Raw genomic sequence first — 21,370 nt, 5'->3', positions numbered from 1 at the left:
GTCAGACATCTGGGAAGGAAAAATTTAAAAGATGACAGAATGAACCACTTATATTACTCTAGAGGAATAACACAACAGGAGTTACATTTTCTGTCATGCAGCAGTGCATGCAGAAGATACTTTACAGATACTGTCTTTTGCTGAATCCTTACAACAATCCTATGAGGTAAGTGCTATCTCCATTTTACAGTTAAGAAAAGTGGAAGTCTATCCCCAGCCTCCTTCCAGCTTATCTAAATCCCTTTCTTCCATGGCAGCCTCCAAACCAGCTCTCCATAATCATTTCCTCTTCTGATCTTCTCTAGGATCTAACACTTACCAAATGTTATCCTGTATGATTGTTTATCTTTTTTATGGCTCTAACCTGTCTCCCCAACTAAGTACCATATCCCCCTTACTTAGTATAACTGGTACTCAAAATTATGTTTATATAATGACCAAAACAATTTTCTAAATAGCTAAACAGTCAAAAGTAAACAGATACTGAAGGAAACCTGCACACCCTATATTTGATCATCCAGGCCATTTGTAGTACAGTAAAATATTATTTATTATAAGAAATTAGCCACTTATTAGCTGTGATCTTGAACAAGTTGTTTTTATATGACATATAAACTGCAAATGTCATACTTCATATGAAGTAGTTTAAGATCAGAAAGCTAAAGTAAGCTGCCCAAAGTTAAACAGCTAGTAGCAACAAAAGCAGTAAGGATTAGGGACTAAACCTGTTTCTTTTTAAGTTCCGTATTATTTCCACGCACATATCCAAAGAAGCAGGGTGCTTAAGATCATGCAAATACATATGCGATCAGAAGATAGGACACAGCTGGAAAGTTAGCTAATATAGATTTTCCTTCTATTGCTTGATGACACCCAGACAAGTTCCGTTAAATGATTTAACAGTGCTCTGATAAACCAAGTTATTCCATAAGTAATGTGAATTCTCTCTTAAGTCAATTATAAGTTCTTAGGATTACTAGCTACAGCATTACAGTAGACTGTTTTGGTTATTTTGACATAACTTTCAACTAATTTTTTTTTAAGATTTTTTATTTATTATTTGACAGAGAGAGAGTGAGAGCAGGAACACAAGCAGAGGGAGTGGGAGAGAGAGAAGCAAGTTTCCAGCCGAGCAGGGAGCCCAATGTGGGGCTCGATCCCAGGACCCTGGGATCATGACCTGAGCCAAAGGCAGTCACTTAACCAACTGAGCCACTCAGGCGCCCAAGACTGGTTTTCTTCTGTTAGCCCTCCTAGCTTCTTAAAATCTCAAATTCATTTTAAGCAGTAATACTTAACTGCAAGTACAAAGGGTTCTGGAGCTGGGATTTGAAACATACTAACAATACATGCCCTCAAGACAGTGACAAAAGAAGAGCATTTAGCAGAAAGTCAGCAAAATAGGAGTGACATACTGGGACTAGAAAAAGATATCTTAGCCATATGACAAGGGCTTAACATAAAACTGCATTTCTTAACTGAAGTACCTGTTAATGTGTATGCTGTGAAGCAAAAAAAAAAAAAAAAAAAAAAAACAAATGACACCTGGGTGGCTCAGTCAATTCAGCCGCAGACTCTTGTTTTCCCCTCAGGTCATGACTTCATGGGTCTGGGGTTGAGCCCCACCCAGGCTCCGCGCTCAGCAGGGAGTCTGCTTGAAGACTCTCTCCCTCTCCCTCCAGGCACATGTGTGCGCATGCTCTCTCTCAAATAAATAAATAAATCTTTAAAAAAAAAATGAAGACAAAATTATGACCGCCATTATAAAAGTCCCAATTAAGAACATAAACAGAATATAACAGAGAAAATAACTAGATGTACAACCAAAGACAAAACAATGGCTTCAGTGTGGACTTTATACCAAAGTGGTTAAAAGAATTTCACAGACTCAATTTGTTTTAAGAGGAAAGGAAAAGATACAAAGCACAGAAATGAAAAACTCTTTTAAGAAGACTACTAAAAAACTGATCTAACATAACAAAAAATTATGTAATAAAAAGATACAGCTGTAGAATATAAATAAATTACAATAAAAACATAAAAACTATAAAATAAAAGATAATATATTTACAAATACTCAAGAGCCAACTCCCTTCCATAAATATTTTGTATATAGAATAAAAGTCTTACTATATTACCCATTTAGTTATACTAGAGGTTTGGTGGCTCATATGAATAGCTCATGTATCAGAGTATATATACAAGAAATCAGAGGAAAGAGGTAATAGCAAGTACAGTCACTGATGTCTGTGACCTCACAGTAAATTGAACACCGTACAGAAAGGTAATGAAACACTGCAATGTCAGACAGTTTCATGATTTTGGTTATAAGGCTCCATTAAAGTATTTCTATAATAGTAAGTGCTTTAAAAATTCCATTCTATGTCATTTAGGATTAAAAGTCATTAACCTATATAATAGCTGTAACCCTAACAAACACTAAATATAAATTACAATTCTTTAAAAATGAATTTTATTTGAAAGGATCAATAAACACTAATCACTTAAGAGAATTCTATCCATTCATTCGTTCAACATATTTACTGAGCACCTACTATATACTTAGTATATAGTATCAATTAAATACTTCAAAATTTAAAATCACAGTTAACATGTCAGATTCTCTAGTATGTTTGATTCTCTTAAAAAAAAATCTCAAGGGCACCTGGGTGGCTCAGTTGGTTAAGCGACTGCCTTCGGCTCAGGTCATGATCCTGGAGTCCCGGGATCGAGTCCCACATCGGGCTCCCCGCTCAGCAGGGAGTCTGCTTCTCCCTCTGACCCTCTTCCCTCTCGTGCTCTCTGTCTCTCATTCTCTCTCTCTCAAATAAATAAATAAAATCTTTAAAAAAAAAAAATCTCAAGCACCTTTAAAAACAAATACATATTATCACAAGGATTATAAAACTTTTTCCTAAACTTAATATAAAATTATTAATAGATTTATTTCATAACTAAAAGTAGCATGTTTACCATGATACGGTTTAGTGATAGTGATTATCAGTCAGAGAGTCAAGAAAGGATCACAGGGCCTAGGGGCTCCTTCTAGGAGAGTTCTACCTGGCTGGCATGCTAAATTTCTTCTTATATTACTAGGAATTTTCAAGCCCATTACTTTTCTTGCATCGCAATATATCATGCATTCCTTCCATTTTTTTAAGCAACCTCCTAACACAATATTTAATCACCAGCTTTAAACTGGTGATATTCTGTACACTATACTCAGATTCAACTAATCTCTTTACTGACTGATTGGATTCTGCTTTCTTCTCTAATCTTTCTCATCTGACTCAATGCCACAGTGCTACATCCTTTTTATTGACAGGGAAGATGTAACAAAGAAATAAGTTTATAGTTTACTGCTATTGCTTTTACAGAATGATAACCAATAATTAGGTATGATGTAAACCATGACTATAAAACAGAACCTTACATGCCCACCATTATTTATCACTTGACTTTCATGGCTGGCTACTTACACAGTGTTATTAATCCTAAAATGTAGAAGGTAATCTTTTCAAAGGGTGATCAGCTATCTTAGTAAGGCCAAGAAACAGTCCATATTTTCAATGACTAGCAATAAACTAGATAGCAAACAGGGAACATAAACATCACAACAGCCAAACTGCCAAAACTGTGAGCGTTTTTGAAAGTAAGCCTAAATGAAGTTTTAACATGTAAATTCAAGTATCTCACAGTGACAGCAGTTTGTCAAGTCCCTTAGAGCTAAGGAACTTAGACGTTGGGGGGAAAAAATCACAATCAATAGCGAAGTAAGAGATTAAAGGAATCTGATGAACCCAGTTGTTTCCTTACTTACTTCCATAACTATGGGAGTTGAGTAAGCATACCATAAAGAAATAAAGAAGTGTAGGGCGCCTGGGTGGCTCAGTCATTAAGCGTCTGCCTTCGGCTCAGGTCATGATCCCAGGGTCCTGGGATCGAGTCCCACATCGGGCTCCCTGCTCAGCGGGAAGCCTGCTTCTCCCTCTCCCACTCCCCCTGCTTGTGTTCCTGCTCTCACTGTCTCTCTCTGTCAAATAAATAAATAAAATCTTTAAAAAAAAAAAGAAATAAAGAAGTGTAAAGAACTGATTCTATCCCTTTCCCCCTTTTTTACCTTTATTTTGTACTGGGTAATTAAAAATGCATTCACTACATCACTTCAGAATATGCCAAGAAATAATATTCAAATTTGGGCAACTTTATTTAAGTGGCATACTGACAAAGTGGCCCAAGACCAGAAAAATAACTAGACTGGTCAGCATACTCAAAACTGTATTAACAGGAGAAAAAGCTGAAAACTGGAAACTGCATTGCTGAGAAAAATCTTAAGGCTGCGATCATGGTATACAAATATTTCACAAGTTATCAAAAGAAAATAGATTAGGTGGTTCTCATGAGGACAGAACTAGTAAAAGCAGGTCAAAGCTATAAGGAGGCAGATTTTTGTTCAAAATAATAACATTAAATAGACCTGTCATGAAATAGCAAAATCTCCCTCACTGGAGGTGTTTAGGCAGAAGCCAGATCACCCACCACCTGTCACACTTTTGTGGATTCCACAATTTTATAATACCACAAACAGAGTTTTTCATACACAGCTAAAGATACAGAGCTGCAGCCATTTTAACTCATGTTCCTAATTTGTTGATAATTAAATGTTCTCAGGCTCTGTTTATAACAAGGAATGCCTCATTTCCACCAAGGTTCTTCTTAATGACTTGCAGAAAGACTGCATTAATTACCTATCTATGTCTATTAATAAGTTAAAAGTAGAAGAGGCATGTAACATACAGCTGACATAGAAATACAGCTTATATATAAATCGTTGCCACTATTATGTTTCACAGTTGAATAAACCACTTAGATATACATCAATATTTTTCCCCTGCTAATTCTCTCTTTTCTTCTGATAATTTTCTTTTTTTTTTTTTTAAGGTTTTATTTATTTATTTGACAGAGAGAGACACAGCAAGAGAAGGAACACAAGCAGGGGGAGTGGAAGAGGGAAAAGCAGGCTTCCCACCAAGCAGGGAGCCCGATGTGGAGCTCGATCCCAGGACCCTGGGATCATGACCTGAGCCGAAGGCAGACACTTAACTGACTGAGCCACCCAGGCAACCCTTCTGATAATTTTCTTAAGCACAGATACATTATGGGTTACAGAGTATCTACATTCTAGCCTACCACACTGGGGAAACTTTGTTTTTTATATTACCCTCCTTATCTATAACACAAATTTGCTCGTGAATTTAATGGAATCTAGATAATATAACATTATTTCTTCCTCCTTGCTTTCATCAATTCTTCAGTGCATGCACAGAATACTACTAAGGAGTAACTATAAGCATACAGAAAGGCAAGCAGATGACAATCTATAAGATGGATTTTTCTCTCATTTCAAATCCTAGGATTGTGTCTTGAAACACCTGTTTCTTAAAGAAAGGGCCAGGCAACTACTCTAACCCTGTCTTTGTTGATTATCTGTCACTCACCCTTCCAGTTCACCCTGTCCTCAGACCTGGGGGGATTCCTGTATGGACTACATCAAAAGCAGAGCAGAAAGAGGAAGGAAAGGGAGATCGGGGTATTTCATTTTCTGGTTTTTCTCTTAGTGGAGTGGTCTTGGGCTGGCTGGGTCCCTCCACTGAGTGTCAGTCACTGCTTTTCCCAAGGCAGACATCTCTACAGGACTGTCTCCTTCCAGATTTGGATATGCTTCCTCCCCTCACCTCTTCAGGCTGGAGGTAGTAATTGCTTCACTGTTACTCAACAGTTACCCTATCTAATGTAAATAGTCCATCTCTTATAATCCTCACCATGTTATGTCTTTTTGTTGGAAAGTGGCCCCAGGAAACAGATCCTCAAAATGAGACCGAAGTTATTCTAAAATGAAGGGATAATCTCTATAGTGGAAAGAAATGGGACCACTGGAAATGTATTTCACATTATCAAGATTCATGATTATACAAATTAGATGAAGAGCAAGAATGGGACAAACAATAGTGTGGGGGTTAATTTTGGCAATTTGACCACGGGGTACCCAGATAATTGATTTAACATTATTCAGGGTGTGCCTGTGAAGGTCTTTCTGGATGAGATTAACATTTGAATCAATAGACTGAGTAAAGCAGATTATCCTCCCTTGAAGTGGGTAGGCCTCATCCAATTCATCGAAGACCTGAAAATAACAAAAAGGCAGAATAAGGCAGAATTTGTTCTCTCTGCCAGTCAGCTGGGACATCAGTCTTCTCCTGCCTTCAGACTCAGACTGCAATTTACACCACTGGTTCTCCTGGTTCTAAGGCCTTTGGGACTCAGACTAGAACTATACAAAACAGCTCTCCTGAGTTTTCAGCTTGCTAAATGCATGTCTTGGGACTTCTCAGTCTCCTTAACCATGTAAGCCAATTCCTTATATCTATCTTTATCTCTTGATTCTGGTTTTCTGAAGACCCAGATTAATACAGGTGGCTATGGCACTTAACTGTTATGAAAACAAAAATGACTGCAGATGGCAGACTCATCTGAATTCTTTAGTGCCCTAGAGAGTATACAGGAAAAGGAAAAGAAAAAGGAAAAGCTATAAATATAACTTTGCTTCTGGCCATAAAAGAGTAACAGGAACAGGACTGACCCCCTAATCACCACCACCACCACCACCCAATACACACATACTTTAAAAAACTGGAGAAAACATGTAAAAGCATGTTTTCAGACATGCCACAATAGGCAGGAGGACCATAATCCCTGAAAGGGAAACAAGAAAATGAGTCCTATGACTGCTACGGTATACTGCCCTGGAAGCAGTTTCCAGGCTGCAGCCCAGGGAGGGGAAATTCAAACAAAGCCCAGTAAGCTTGCTGAGTTGAGACAACAGAATCAAAGTCAGGCGAAGCAAAGGCAGCTAGAATTTATAAGGCAGAATATCAGAGAGGAGGGAACAACACAAAGAGAGAACTTCAGAGAACCACAGAGGGCACCTGTGGAGTCTCTGGCTGAGTATTCGTCTGCACAGGAGTGAGAGAAAATTCCACGGGACTGGGGAAAGAATCAGTGGAGAGCTGTACACTGTACAATGCCCCAAAATCACACACAGCTGGAATACTTACCTTTCCACCAGCCAAAGAGGAAAGATCTCATGGTAGAGTCCTCAGAAAGGTATTGCTGTAGTACTGGAGTATATTAGCCATAGCCTAAAGACTGCTCTGGACCCACCCAAGCAAAGTTTAAAAGAATCAAACGGATTACAAGTAACTTATCTGCATACAACAGGATTTAGCAACCTTTTTCAGTAAAGGGTAGATAGGCTTTTGTATATGGATGGACCTCTTGAAGTGGGCAGAATGTGTCAAGATATTCATGACAGTTGAGACAGAACAAAATTAAAGAAGTAAATACTTGGGGAGACCCTGCCAACTATCTTCCCAAAACCATTCCCATTCATTATATAAATAAGGCTAGGAGAGTTTAACACAACTTGCCCAAAGTACACAAAGGTAATAATATAAATTATAGTCAGGATCTGACTGCAAGTCTCTTAGACTCTAAAACCCTACTATATCTTATTGCCTACCTTCTAATAAGTCTTGCTCTGAGTCTAACAGATAAATTTCATCAAATCATGCTATCAACTGAATTAATGCATTTCCTGTTGCTCTTGACCACTTGTAATAATAGGGAACATGTATTAAGAACCCTTAAATTCATTATCTCACTTATTTTTCATACTGCCTTCAAAGTTGTGGACCTTGCCCAGGAGTACACAGCAGTAAGTACTACCATGGGAACTGGGGGTTGGGTCACTCTGAACCAAAGCCCAAGATCTTTCCACCACATCACTTTTTTTTTTTTAAGATTTTATTTATTCATTTGAGAGAGAGAGAGAGAGAGCGCAAGCAGGGGGAGAGGCAGAGGGAGAAGCAGGCTCCCCACTGAGCAGGGAGCCTAACGTGGGACTCGATTCCAGGACCCTGGGATAATGACCAAGCTGAAGACAGACGCCTAACCAACTGAGCCACCCAGGCACCCACGCATCACACTGTCTTAATAGAAGCACAAATGACAGTCCTCAGATTCGCCCAAAGAAAAGGAGTACAAGAAAAACTATGTCCCAAACAACAGAAAGGGAAAAGGAAATATGAAAGGGAAAAGGGAATGAACAGAGTTTGAGAAGGAAAAACAGTAATTGAGAAGTACAACATGTTCTCTTTGTACCTTAGCACGTATCATTTCCCCATTTCCATTAAGGTACAATTTAATTCTATCATATTCATGGAGCCATTCTCCACCTCCCCAGCCCTCAATCTTACCCTCACTGGTCTCCTATATATCACTTAAATCAATTATGTGATAGCATAAAATACATTATATTGCTATTTCTGAGTGTTTTGTTAGTCAGGTTACAAGCAGCTTGAGGACAACTTTTATATCTTACAGTCTAGGCTCCAACATGAATGCAGTGTCTGTGTTGATGATAATCATATTCAAGTATTACATTTTTGAAAAATTATTTAGAAGTTTTTCAAAAACAGGTTATTGGTTCCAGGCACCTTAATGCCAGTAGAGTAAACAAAATAAATGGAGAGGAAAAAACTAGTTCAAATCTCTACAGGACTTGTTTACAAAGTGCCACATCTAAAATATTATTTCCAGACTTCAGATATAAACTGTAAAGCACTCACTTATATACCATTTTTTTTAAAGGAAGGAAAAAAATGAGGCCAATAATTTCACGAAATCTGTAATAAGAATTACTAAACTGGAGGGCGCCTGGGTGGCTCAGTTGGTTAAGCGACTGCCTTCGGCTCAGGTCATGATCCTGGAGTCCCGGGATCGAGTCCCACATCGGGCTCCCTGCTCAGCAGGGGGTCTGCTTCTCCCTCTGACCCTCTTCCCTCTCGTGCTCTCTATCTCTCATTCTCTCTCAAATAAATAAATAAAATCTTTAAAAAAAAAAAAAAGAATTACTAAACTGGAAAGTAAGACTTCTGACTTCTGGTTAAAGAACTTTCCATTAAATCAACAGTTCTCCAAGTATGGTCACTGGTCCTCTGGAGATCCCCAAGAATCTTTGATCCAAGAGGGTAAAACTATTTTCATAAAAATATTAAGATATTATTGTCTTTTAACTGAGTAGACTTTTGCACTGATGGTCCAAAAACAATAGTAGGTAAGACTGCCAGCATCTTAGTAGAAATCAAGGCAGTGGCAGAACCAAACTATATTTAATAGTCATCACATTCACCACCACACACAACAGTAAAAATAAAAGCCAGTTTCACTGAAGAATGTCCTTGATGAAGTAGTGGTAAGTATCTATTAAATCCTGACCCTTGAGTACATGTCTTTTTAACATTCTGTGTGACAAATGAGAAGTATACATAAAGCACCTCCGCCGTGCACTGAATTACAATGGCTGTCACAACGGCTGTCTCAAGGGAAAGCACTTGTGTAACTGTTTAAGTTGTAAGCTAAACGAGATTATTTTTTCATAGATCACCATTCTTACTTGAAAGATAAATTGACAGACAAATGACGGCTGTTCAGATTTGGATATTTAGCATACAAAATGAATAAGCCTGTCACTTCAAATAACCCAATTAACAATATTTGTTTCTATGACAAAATTAGAGCTTTCAAGTAAAATTAGAACTTTTGAAAAACCTTTATTTGGCCACCATGAGTTTTACAGCTCCCCAATACTTAAAGAATTATCTGTTAGGACACAATAATACAGTATTAATAACCGGATTGTTTGGGCTCCTCAGAGGCTCAGTCGGTTAAGCCCGTCTGCCTTCGGCTCAGGTCATGATCCCAGCATCCTGGGATCTAGCCCCTTCGTCGGGCAGCCTGCTTCTCCCTCTCCAGCTTGTACTCTCTTGCACTCTCTCTCTCTCAGATAAAATAAAATCTTAAAAAAATAATAAATGGATTGTTTATATTATGTAATGAAACATGTAAACATTTGGAAGACCAGCATAAAGCAATGAACTGATATTTTCTAAATGACAATGCATGATGTTATAAAATCCAACTCAAAGTCCAAGATACACCGAAGATTTGAATATAAGAGACTAGGAAAGGTTCTCAGATTCCATACTGCAACTAATCTCTAAGAAGCCACCACTTGTCAAAATTGTGGTGTAGTATCAAAGAAGAAAGTCCATTACTTATTTAAAATAACTATTAAAATATCCTTCCTTTCTCCAACTATGTGTCTATGTGAGGCTGGATTTTCCTCATATAGTTCAGCCAAAACAACATATTGCAACAGATTGAATGCTAAAGTAGATATGAAAATCTAGCAGTCTTCTATTAAGCCAGACATTAAAATGATTTACAAAAATGTAAAACAATGCCACTCATCTCACTAATTTCTTACTTCAGAAAAGTTATTTTTATTAAAATGTTATTTATGTTAACAAGTTTGTGGGGTGCCTGGGTGGCTCAGTCATTAAGCATCTGCCTTCAGCTCAGGTCATGATTCCAGGGTGCTGGATTCGAGCCAGCATCAGGGCCCCTGCTCTCCGGGAAACCTGCTTCTCCCTCTCCCACTCCCCCTGCTTGTGTTCCTGCTCTCACTGTCTCTCTCCATCAAATAAATAAAATCTTAAAAAAAAAAAAAAAAAGTTTGTGAGTTTATAATTTTTAATGAATTAATAAATAAGTTTTTTAATTTCTCAGTTTTGATTTCTAGCTTGGTAAATATTGGCAAATATAATCTACATTAACAAAAGCTGTTTGGGATCCTCAATATTTTTAAGAGCATAAGAGGCTTCAGAGGCCAAAAAAAGTTTGAGAACTACTACACTAAATTATGCTATAATGGAACACTCAGAAGTTGAAGATGATCAAAGTAAAAAGATTATAATCTACTAGGAACACTGAAAACATACAAATTTGTGAGAAAAAAGTCCCACTCCCTACCTCAGGTCAAACCTGGAATTAGGTAGACAGCTGTGGTTTATTTTGGAGGAAAGAGACAAGTAAGAGGACAATTCAACACCAGGACAAACCGAGAGATATCTAGACAACCTTCAACTCTCCACAGCCCCCAGTTACTACTACCATTTCCAGTCTGTCTGAGATTACAAAGAAACAAAAATCAGTAGAGAGGAAGGAGGAAGGTTATAGAGCAGACAAGGTAAGCCTCAGGCACTGAAGACAAAGGACTGTTTTGGGGTGGAAGTAGTAGAAGGATGGTAGATTAAATTGTGATTTATAAATAACACATTCCACATACATAGTTTGTTCATAAGAGATAGAATATATCACCCATAGTTTAAATGTTCATTTTTTGTTTAATATCAAAATTTAAGACAAAATTTAAAAGATAAACATAATCTCTCTCTCTCTTTCTCTCTCTCTAGGACCAAGTCTCTTGCTCTTTTTTGTGTCTTATGGTTGAAAGGCTTATCAGGGTCCAGGACTGGCTGGACTACATCACAGAAAGATTAGAAGTTCCCCTCTGTTTCCATGGTCCTCTATTCATACCTTCCCATAGCACTTAGTGTGCTAATATTTTCCATCTCCCCCACTGCACTGTAAGCTCCTCAAGAACAGAGTTTACATCTTACTCATCTTTATTCCCTAGAACATAGCACAGTACCATTATAGACATGTTCAATAACTGGTTCCCAAATGATTGATTTCCCAACGGTCATATATACTTTATTAAATATATTTCCTCAAGAAGCAAAACACAAGTTGTACTGTCTCCAAAATAGTAGTTAGAACATATTGTTAAATTTAAATTATGACCTTATTTAGCCACTCTGAAAATGTTTACCACTTCCTTCTAAAACTTCCTCTTGGCTTCTAAAGGGGCAGTATTTTCCTTGTCTTCTTTCTACTTCTCTGGTCAGCCCTTCGCAGTTTTTCTCTAATCCCTTTAGGTTAACTTCCCCAACTTCTACCCTCAGTCCTATACTTGACTCCCTCTATAACTCTTTTGGGCTATCATATCTAAGTCAGAATTTCTCAACCACAGCATAATTGACATTTTGGACCAGGTAATAATTTGTTGTAAGGGGATACCTTGTACAGTGCAAGATGTTTAGCAACATCCCTGGCCTCTACCCACTAGATCCCTCAACTGTGACATCAAAAATCTCTATTCATTGCCAAATGTCTCCTGAGGGAAAAATCACTCCAGGTTGATAATCAGTGATCTAAACTAACAACTTCAAATATCAAATACACACGCACACAATGCTAACTCCCAGATCTGTATTGTTAACCCAGACCTCTCTCCTGAACACAATATATTCCAATCACCTGTTCACTAACCCTCTTTGGGCATCAAATTCAATAAACCTTAACTCATTACTGTTTTCCTTAAATTTATGCCTTTTTCCTCCCTGCTCTATCTTGATGAATGACACAACTATCTAAATAATCACTCAATCCAGAAATCCAGGAGACCTTTTTCTCATTCATATTCAATGAATTACCAAACCCTATTCTTTCAATCTCTTTAATACCTTTCAATTAGGTCCCTTCCCCTCCATTTCTACTGCCACAGACTTAAATCAAGCCTTATCCCATCTCACCTGAATCACTATAATGCATCCTAACTGGCCCTACCCCCCATCTGGCCCTATTATCTTTCCTCCACTACCCCAATGATCTTCCTAAGACACAGAACTGATAGTGTCGCTCCCCTCCCTAAAATCCATGGTTTCTCATAGCCTGTGAGTTACACTTCAGTTCCTCGAACAAGTACAAGAAGGCATTTATGATAATACCATCACCTATCTTTCTGGGCCCAATCTTACTCCTGCAACTCCCCCACAGAGATTCTTCACTTCTGCCATACCAAACAATTTGCATTCTGCAGGCTTTTAACACCTGATATTCCTTCTGCCTGGAATGTCCTCCTCGCTTTCAACCCCCAGCCCCCTCTTAACAACAAACTCCTGGCTCATCCATTTTTTAAAATTTAGCTCAAAAATCATTCCTCCAAGAAGACCTCTCTAAATTCCGTTTGATTTAGAGTCCTCATCTCAGTTCCCAAAGAAGCATGCTTACACTTCTATTATAGCCTTTACTAATGCTTATTATGCTTATGATCATTGGCTAGTGTATCTACTATAAGCTCCAAGAGAATGGGCATCAAACCTTATTTGATCTGACAGCCAACAAATCAAATATTTCTCATGCTTACTAACTATAGAATATGCCCATTAATATTTGCTAAGTAAATGGTCTCCCTTAACATTTTACTTTTAATACAAAAAAAAATTTTAAAACTAGGTTTAAACAGCTTAACAATAAAATAAGCATAATATATTTTAAAAGCAACCACTTTTAAGTCAGTGCTAGTTAAGTTGCAAGTAACAGAATTTTAAAAGGTGCTTTACTTAAAGTTATGTGTGTATGTATATATGCATATACACGTGCATTTTTTCCTGCCATGGAATCTGTAATAAACATTTATAAGTAAAAAGCTCTAAATGTTGGGCGCCTGGGTGGCTCGGTTGGGCAACTGCCTTCGGCTCAGGTCATGATCCTGGAGTCCCGGGATCGAGTCCCACATCAGGCTCCCTGCTCGGCAGGGAGTCTGCTTCTCCTTCTGATCCTCTTCCCTCTCGTGCTCTCTGTCTCTCATTCTCTCTCTCTCAAATAAATAAATAAAATCTTTAAAAAAAAAAAAGCTCTAAATGTTGTTCCACTGACTATGGGGCCTACTAATATATCTAAACACAGCCATCTAAACCCAGATTACCAAGACTGGTATCTCAATTTTAGTTACTATTCTTTCCCAAAACTGACAGAACATTCTTGCTTATTGTGAGGCTTTGGTCAAGTGTACAACATGCAATACCAAATTGTGCCATCATCTATTTGAAATAAGAAATTGGCTTACTGATGGACCTGTCTTTATCTCAAATAACCATCAGTTTAAATTTAGCCCTTATACTAGAGTCCCAATCCCCACAATACTATTGTACTTAAAACGGATCAGCATTACATGACCCTCCCAAAAACCTCAAACATAAAGAAGCCAAGTTTTCAGATCTAGAGTTTGATACTATCAAATTTTATATTTTAAAATAAAAAATGTACAAGTCATGTACACATAATATACAACACAGTGACTACAGCAAATAATACTGTATTGCATTTTTAAAAATCAAAAATTATCAAGTTGAAAGAATAAAATGAGTAAAAACATATAAAGCCATTGTATTTTCCATATATATCTTAAGGAAGACAACTATGAAACTGAATTTCTAAATATTACTCAAATATCCCTTTGAAGCATGCACTCTCTTGAGAAATAAAACTGAAATGTATTGGCTTAAAAGATTAGAGGAATCAATTTATATTCTCTTAAGAATTCAGGATATCAAAATTTGGAAAGAATCCTGCACTTTCTTGGTTCCCTGCCATTATATCCTAGCATCAGCCAATAAGGGAGTCACTGAAAGAGCTCAGCTCCCCACCTCCATCCCCACGCATCGAAAGTCCCACATGACCTCTCCACACCCTTTTAGCCTCACTCATCTCTCATTCCAGCCACTAGCTCTGCATGGGCTCTGACCAATGTCACACAGGGGCTCTCTGAAAGTACCTCACTTTAGGTCTATACATCATGGGCCTTTCACCTCCCACCCCAAAAATGTCCATCTTGATGTCAGAGTACAAGACACCATAGGGGACTCACTCTTGCAGAACTCAGAAATGCAGGTGAGTTCCTACCTACTGAGGTGAGCCTGTGGACAATGGGAGATGGATACAATTATTAGATAAATTCTTCCCCTTTCCTCCCATATACACAGTCCGTGAAGTCAAGCAATCTGTCACATACAAGTGACAGCCAGCCTGATAGCACAGTTTCACATTAGCTCTCCCTCCTTGCCTCCTTCCTCAATTTGGGTTTGCACTCCCTAATAAATTTGCAGTGCACACAGCTCTGCTTTCTGGGGAACCCAGTTCGAGATACTCAACCCCTTAAGAAGAAAGTCTGTGGTTTATATACTGCAAGGGAGATCTCAAAGCCCATTAAACTGCAAGCTGCTATTTCTGCCTTCTTTTCTTTAACTGAAAGACCTCAGAGACAGCAGAATAAAATCAAAACCTTACTGTCACTGTTTCCTCACTCACCCCTTCTCCTAACCTATTATGATACCAATCTCCAGAAAAAGAGTATCAAGTAAGATCTTTTAGTGTTCATGCACTGTTTTAGCTTGGCAATGAAGATGGTTAGAGGAAAGAATGATGGTATACACTGACCTACTAGTTCCTTCTCTTTTTCCAGGTTGTTCAAAGGCCCAAAGCTGGGATTCTAAACACTGCCCTTTCCATCATGGCTCAAATTCAGGCTCTGCAGGACTCCACCCCTTACAAGTAAACACTGCCAACATTTTAGAAAGTAATGTAAACATTCACGTGTTAGAAATGGGTAACATTTAGGGCGCCTGGGTGGCTCAGTCTTGTTAAGCGTTGCCTTCGGCTCAGGTCATGATCCCAGGGTCCTGGGATCAAGCCCCGCAATGGGCTCCCTGCTCAGCGGGGAGTCTGCTTCTCCCTCTCCCACTCCCCCCTGCTTGTGGTTCCCTCTCTCGCTGTGTCGCTCTCTGTCAAATAAATAAAATCTTTAAAAAAATAAAAAAGAAATAAAAAAATAAAAAGAAATGGTGACATTTATGGTGGTGGAAAATAAAATTCACTGTTCACTGAATAACAAAGCAAGCTTGTTGGAATTGGGAATGTAGAAGTAGACAGAAGATGGGGATCAGACAGGGCTTTACAATATTGGTAATGTTACAAATGGTAATACTGGTAATGAGAACATTAAGGATTTTAAATGTAATAAGTTCTCTCACTTTTCATGAGATGCAAATAAAATTTTAGGCTACAATTTCTAATAACTGGTAGGCTAGTGAAGTTTCCAAACTGAAAAGTAGAGAAGGCTTATAACTAAATTACTAAGTCTCCCAAATAAACCTCACTATTCCATTTTCCTCCAGTAATGATTGCTCTTTTAAAATACAAATGGAGGGGTGCCAGAGTGGCTCAGTCATTAAGCGTCTGCCTTCAGCTCAGGTCATGGTTCCAGGGTCCTGGGATCGAGCCCCGCATCGGGCTCCCTGCTCAGTGGGAAGCCTGCTTCTCCCTCTCCCACTCCCCCTGCTTGCGTTCCCTCTCTCGCTGTGTCTCTCTCTGTCAAATAAATAAATAAAATCATTAAAAAAAAAATGGAATCACTGGGTCAATACCATAGACACTTAAGAAACCCTGTTCTGTGGTAATACTGCCAGAGCAAATCTATTTAATTTTTTTCAATTTATTTCATTATAGTAAAATATATACAGTACTATCTTAACCATTTTTAAGCCTGCAGTTCAGCGGTATTAAATAGATTCATAATGCTGTCCTATCATCATGACCATCCATCTCCATAACCTTTTCCATCTTGTAAAACTGAAACCTATTAAACAATATCTCCCCATTCTTCCCTCCTCTCCAGGTCCTAGGAACCACCATTCTACTTTCTGTCTCTATGATTCTGACTATCCTAAGTACCTCAGCTAAGCGGAATCATACAGCATGTCTTTTTGTGACTGGCTTATTTCACTTAGCATAATGTCTTCATGGTTCATCCATGTTGCAAGATATGTAAGACTTTCCTTATTTTTTTTACCATAATGAAATACCACTTTATGTCCTATTTAAAGAGGATATGGATCGATGGTGTCTCTTCTATACAATGAACAGAGCATAAGTTAATGCCAACATTTTGGAAAGTAATATAAACATTCACAAACTCATGACCTGGATATTACACTCCTAGGTTCATAGCGAAAGGAAATTCTTACTGATGTGCAATGAAAGACAATGTCCAGAATGATCAGACCAGTCTTGTTCACAGTGGTAAAAACCCGGAGTACAGGGAGACAGGGGGATAGAATGGTGGTATGGTATGAAGAATGACAGTACTCCAAAGATGTCCACATCCTAATCCCTGGAACTATATTACCAGTTTATTTGAAAGAGTGTAACTCAGATTATTGGTTAGCTCTCAGTGTTGTGGAACAGGGAAAGGAAGAGATGTGGAAGGAAAGGAAGAGATTTAATTTTAAATAAAGTTTAAATAAAATTTAAATAATTTTAAATTAAATTAAAAGAATATAACTTAGAAACAGCCAGGTGGAGGAGACGTATAGGACAAGACCTGAGGAAGAACAGAGAGCTTCCATGCCCTCTCCAAGCGCATCACTCTCCCCAAATCATGTGTTCACCAACCAGGAAGCTCCTGCCTTCCTTTTTAAGAGTGAATAACATTCCATTGTATGTGTATACCACATTTTGCTTATCTATTCATCTGCCGATAGACGGTGGATAGCTTCCACATAATGGAGTAATAAATGGTAAATTCATAATAATAACAGTGATAATGCTACTATGAACATAGGTGTACAAAATCTATCCAATTTTGACAACAAAATCTCATTTCAATCCATTACCCTGTATGCACACCACAGACACAAAATCTAGAGTAGAGATCCAGAAGGAAAGTGAAAAAGATGACTTTTTTTTTTGTAACATGTCTAATTTCTTCTAAGTTAGCCTCATCAGATCTAGACTAACAAAACTTTTCATGCCTCTTAGTATAGTGTTATTTTTTATGGCTTTTTGACTTTTCCTGTAGTCTCCAACTCACATTTGAATATTTCCCACATCTCCAGCTTCAATATTTTATCTTATTTTATTTTGGCTTTTTTAAAGATTTTATTTATTTATTTGAGAGAGGAGAGAGAGAGAGCACAAGGGAGAGGGAGAAAGAGACTCCCCACTGAGCAGGAAGCCTGCCGTGGAGTTCAATCCCAGGGCCCTGGGATCATGACCCGAACCGAAGGCAGATGCTTAACCAACTAAGCCACACAGGCAACCTCATCTTCCACCTTCAAAACTCATTTTACATCCTGCTTTCACCAAACTACCTTCCTAAATGCTTTACTTTCTGTTAACCTGAAAGAAAGAAAGAAAGAAAGAAAGAAAGAAAGAAAGAAAGAAAGAAAGAAAGAAAGAAAGAAGAAAGAAAGAGGAAGAAAGAAAGAAAAAGAAAGAAAGAAAGAAAGAAAGAAGGAAAAAAGAAATGGTGACATTTATGGTATATGAATTATATCTTAATCCAAAATAAAAATAAAGCTCTGTTCTCATGTAAAAAAAGGAAAAGAAAAAAAAGAAATGGAACATGTTTGTTAAAGTACCCCTAAAAGGTTTCTAAAGTACCCAGTAAATTATTAAACTATGAATCAGCAATAATGAAGTCTCTTTTAAAAAGCAAAAATTTGCAAGGCACATAGAGTATTAAAGATAGAATTGCAAGTTAATCCACCCACTACCTAACAATAGCAAGTTCTTTTAATTTTTTTCATCTGAGAGAAGATACTGAAAATGTGCCAATAATTCTGAAAAACACTGGGAATGATCAGAAGATTAGGAAATAAGAAAAAAAGTTGTTTTTTTTTTAACCTGGAATTAGACTGGAAAAGAGAAATGTGAAGTACAAACAGCCCCAAAAATATGGCCACATTACAAATGCACCATACTAGTAGTCTACACATCTTAAGGATAGCTCTCTGATATAATTCAAAAAGTGAAAGAGACATAAAACAACACCCATCTGTCTTGAGACAGGTACTAATCATAAACACAAAGATTTACAGCCTGCTGAAAACAAATCTTTCACAGTTTTTCTTTATTGTTAATTAGATAATTTCATATTGCATTGTTTTCTGCAATAGAGAGTACAACAGGATAAATTAACATGTTAAAATACAGAAATGTCAAAATGAAGACAATTAGTATAATAGTGGCAGGTTTATCTAAGATTCAAAAAATAATTTATAAGTTGGGCCTTTAAGAATCCACATTCTTTCAAGTGATTGCCTTAATCGTTCATTTTATTTCTTGGGTGACTTAAGATCAGCTTGTCAACACAAAAGTATTCTTTTAAGGCTTTCCAAGATTTCCAGTATCTCATCTTTACCAGAAAGCCTATTTAATGGCAGCCAATTTGCAAAAATTTAAGATTACAGCTTCAGTAAAACAAGAAGAAAGAAATTAAAGTTCACTTCAAGTATTTATGTTGGCATAGACTGAACAGACTACTTAAGAAAAAACTGACACCAAGGGCTCCATTTTGCCATCACTCATGTGCTGCATGCACCACTTTTCACATTACTTTAATCAAGAGACAGACATAATAAGTCTATCATTTAAAGTACGCAAATTCATTACTCCTTCTTTGTGGAAGTTTGACATCTTGGCGTATGTCACACATTTGCAAACTAAGTATGCATTCCACTTGAAAGGACAAAGAACAAAGAAGCTAGAATAACTTAAGGTTTTTAAGTTTGTATTTTCATCAAACAAGAAAACTAAGTGGGTGCTTACAATATAAGACTGCTAGAGTCGATTTTATCATCACTACATCTTCAAATTTCCTGCAATTATTCAGAACTTAACATTGTAATTGACTCCAACAACTAAAGCACAAACGAAAAAGCACACTAAATAGCAGACAATGCCTAATTAACATTTAATGACAACAACAACAAAATACTTCTTTTACACAGATATTCCAACAAAAACCCTATGATAAATAGTCATTTTGTTCTAGATCTATGGAAAAGAAAAAGCACAAGAAATGAAAAGAAATTCAATTATATACTCTAATTATAATTTGAAATACAATTTTCTTTAAAGATTTATTTATTTATTTGAGAGCGTGCGCAGGAGCACAGACGGGCTGGGGGTAGAGGGAGAGAGAATCTTCAGGTCAATTCCCAACTGAGTACACAGCGAACACAGGGCTCCATCCCAGGACTCTGAGATCATGACCTGAGCCTAAATCAAAAGTCGGCGCTTAACCACTGAGCCACCCAGGCAACCCTATAATTTGAAATAAATTTTAATAAATTAATTTCATTCACTTAAAACCATTTTTCAAGAAATTACAAGTTTTCCCAATACTTCTATTTTTTCTTTTTTTTTTAAGTACCCTCCACAGCCCAACGTGGGGCTTGATGTTCTACCAACTGAGCCAGCCAGGCACCCCTTTCCAATACTTTAATCTTTTGATCACAGCATTTCCTTGTTCTTAATGCTTTATATTTGATGGCTTTGCAAGAAAGTGTAATAACAAGCACAGTAAATATTAAAGATTTACTCAAAAAATTACTGTCCTATTGACAGCAGTGAAGGCTGGCAAAAGAACTACTGTTTTGGGAGGTTTTTTTTTAATACCTTAAGACAAATATGACAAAAATCTAATTAGAAAAAAATAATTTTCATGTCTTTTAATACAAACATATACTTTCTATTCAAATACTTCCATACATCCACACATATAATGTAAAGAGATAATGATCACTGACTATGTGCCGGGCACTAAGTCAAATGCATTACACTTAACAGCAATTTCTAATTGAGTGATTTCTCATAGCAACCTTATTTTACATATGGGGCAGAGGTGAGGTACAAAGAGGTTAAACAACTCACCCAAAGCTGGGCGCCTGGGTGGCTCAGTTGGTTAAGCGACTGCCTGGCTCAGGTCATGATCCTGGAGTCCCGGGATCGAGTCCCGCATCGGGCTCCCTGCTCGGCAGGCAGTCTGCTTCTCCCTCTGACCCTCCCCCCCTCTCATGTGCTCTTTCTCTCTCATTCTTTCTCTCAAATAAAGAAAACCTTTAAAAAAAAACAAAACAAAACAATTCACCCAAAGCCACACAGTTAATGACAGAGCTAGGATTCAAACCCAGACAGTCTGGCTCCATATCTGATTTCAGAATTACTATACTACACTGTGTAGAAGGTACACATGGTACATTATCATACTGGCTATCTCTACTTACTCTGCGATAATTCTGGATTTCCTTTCAGATTCATCATCTTCGGAATTGAAGGGCCATACACATCCACATCTAGCAAGCCAACGGCCTTTGACTGTAAGGAAACAGAATTTACTTTAAGATTATTTCCACTCTTTGTCAAAGATAACACACATAGCAATAGTAAATCTAACTATAAAATAAAAAGCAATTCGCAAAATATTCCAAAATCCTAACCTAAACTTTCAAAGCAAAAGTAAGGTAAAAGATCATAAACTACTTAAATACTTTTTGTTGGTTTACTAATTTCTTCTAAATAACTGAGGAGAGAAACCCCCTGCAAACGCTTTACACATTGTGGTTCAGATCTCCCATATAGTCTCAAATAGACTAAGACTTTTTGATCTGAAGACTAACAAATGACACACAGACAATGTTAAAATAATGACTTAACAATGGCCTATAAAACCACAGGAAGATGGAGCATCAACCTTTGGAAAGCCCATCTAACACACCTAAAA

The 21,370-nt window shown here is 37.5% G+C and overlaps 1 protein-coding gene across 8 annotated transcripts in view; it reads right to left on the bottom strand.

Moving 5' to 3' along the window:
* The window catches only part of NUBPL (NUBP iron-sulfur cluster assembly factor, mitochondrial), a 284,107-nt gene that overhangs the window by 213,632 nt on the left and 49,105 nt on the right, over positions 1-21,370 (bottom strand). For all 8 annotated transcript variants that reach the window (XM_073895058.1, XM_073895054.1, XM_073895055.1 and 5 more), the window contains exon 4: positions 20,874-20,964. In XM_073895058.1, coding sequence (XP_073751159.1) covers positions 20,874-20,964 — 91 coding nt within the window. The remainder of the gene's footprint in view (positions 1-20,873; positions 20,965-21,370) is intronic.

Source organism: Callorhinus ursinus, unplaced genomic scaffold (assembly GCF_003265705.2).
Source record: "Callorhinus ursinus isolate GAN/ISIS: 27379988/994484 unplaced genomic scaffold, GSC_fseal_2.0 scaffold8, whole genome shotgun sequence".
Classification (NCBI taxonomy): Eukaryota; Metazoa; Chordata; class Mammalia; order Carnivora; family Otariidae; genus Callorhinus; species Callorhinus ursinus.
This window is presented reverse-complemented; position numbering and strand designations above follow the sequence as displayed.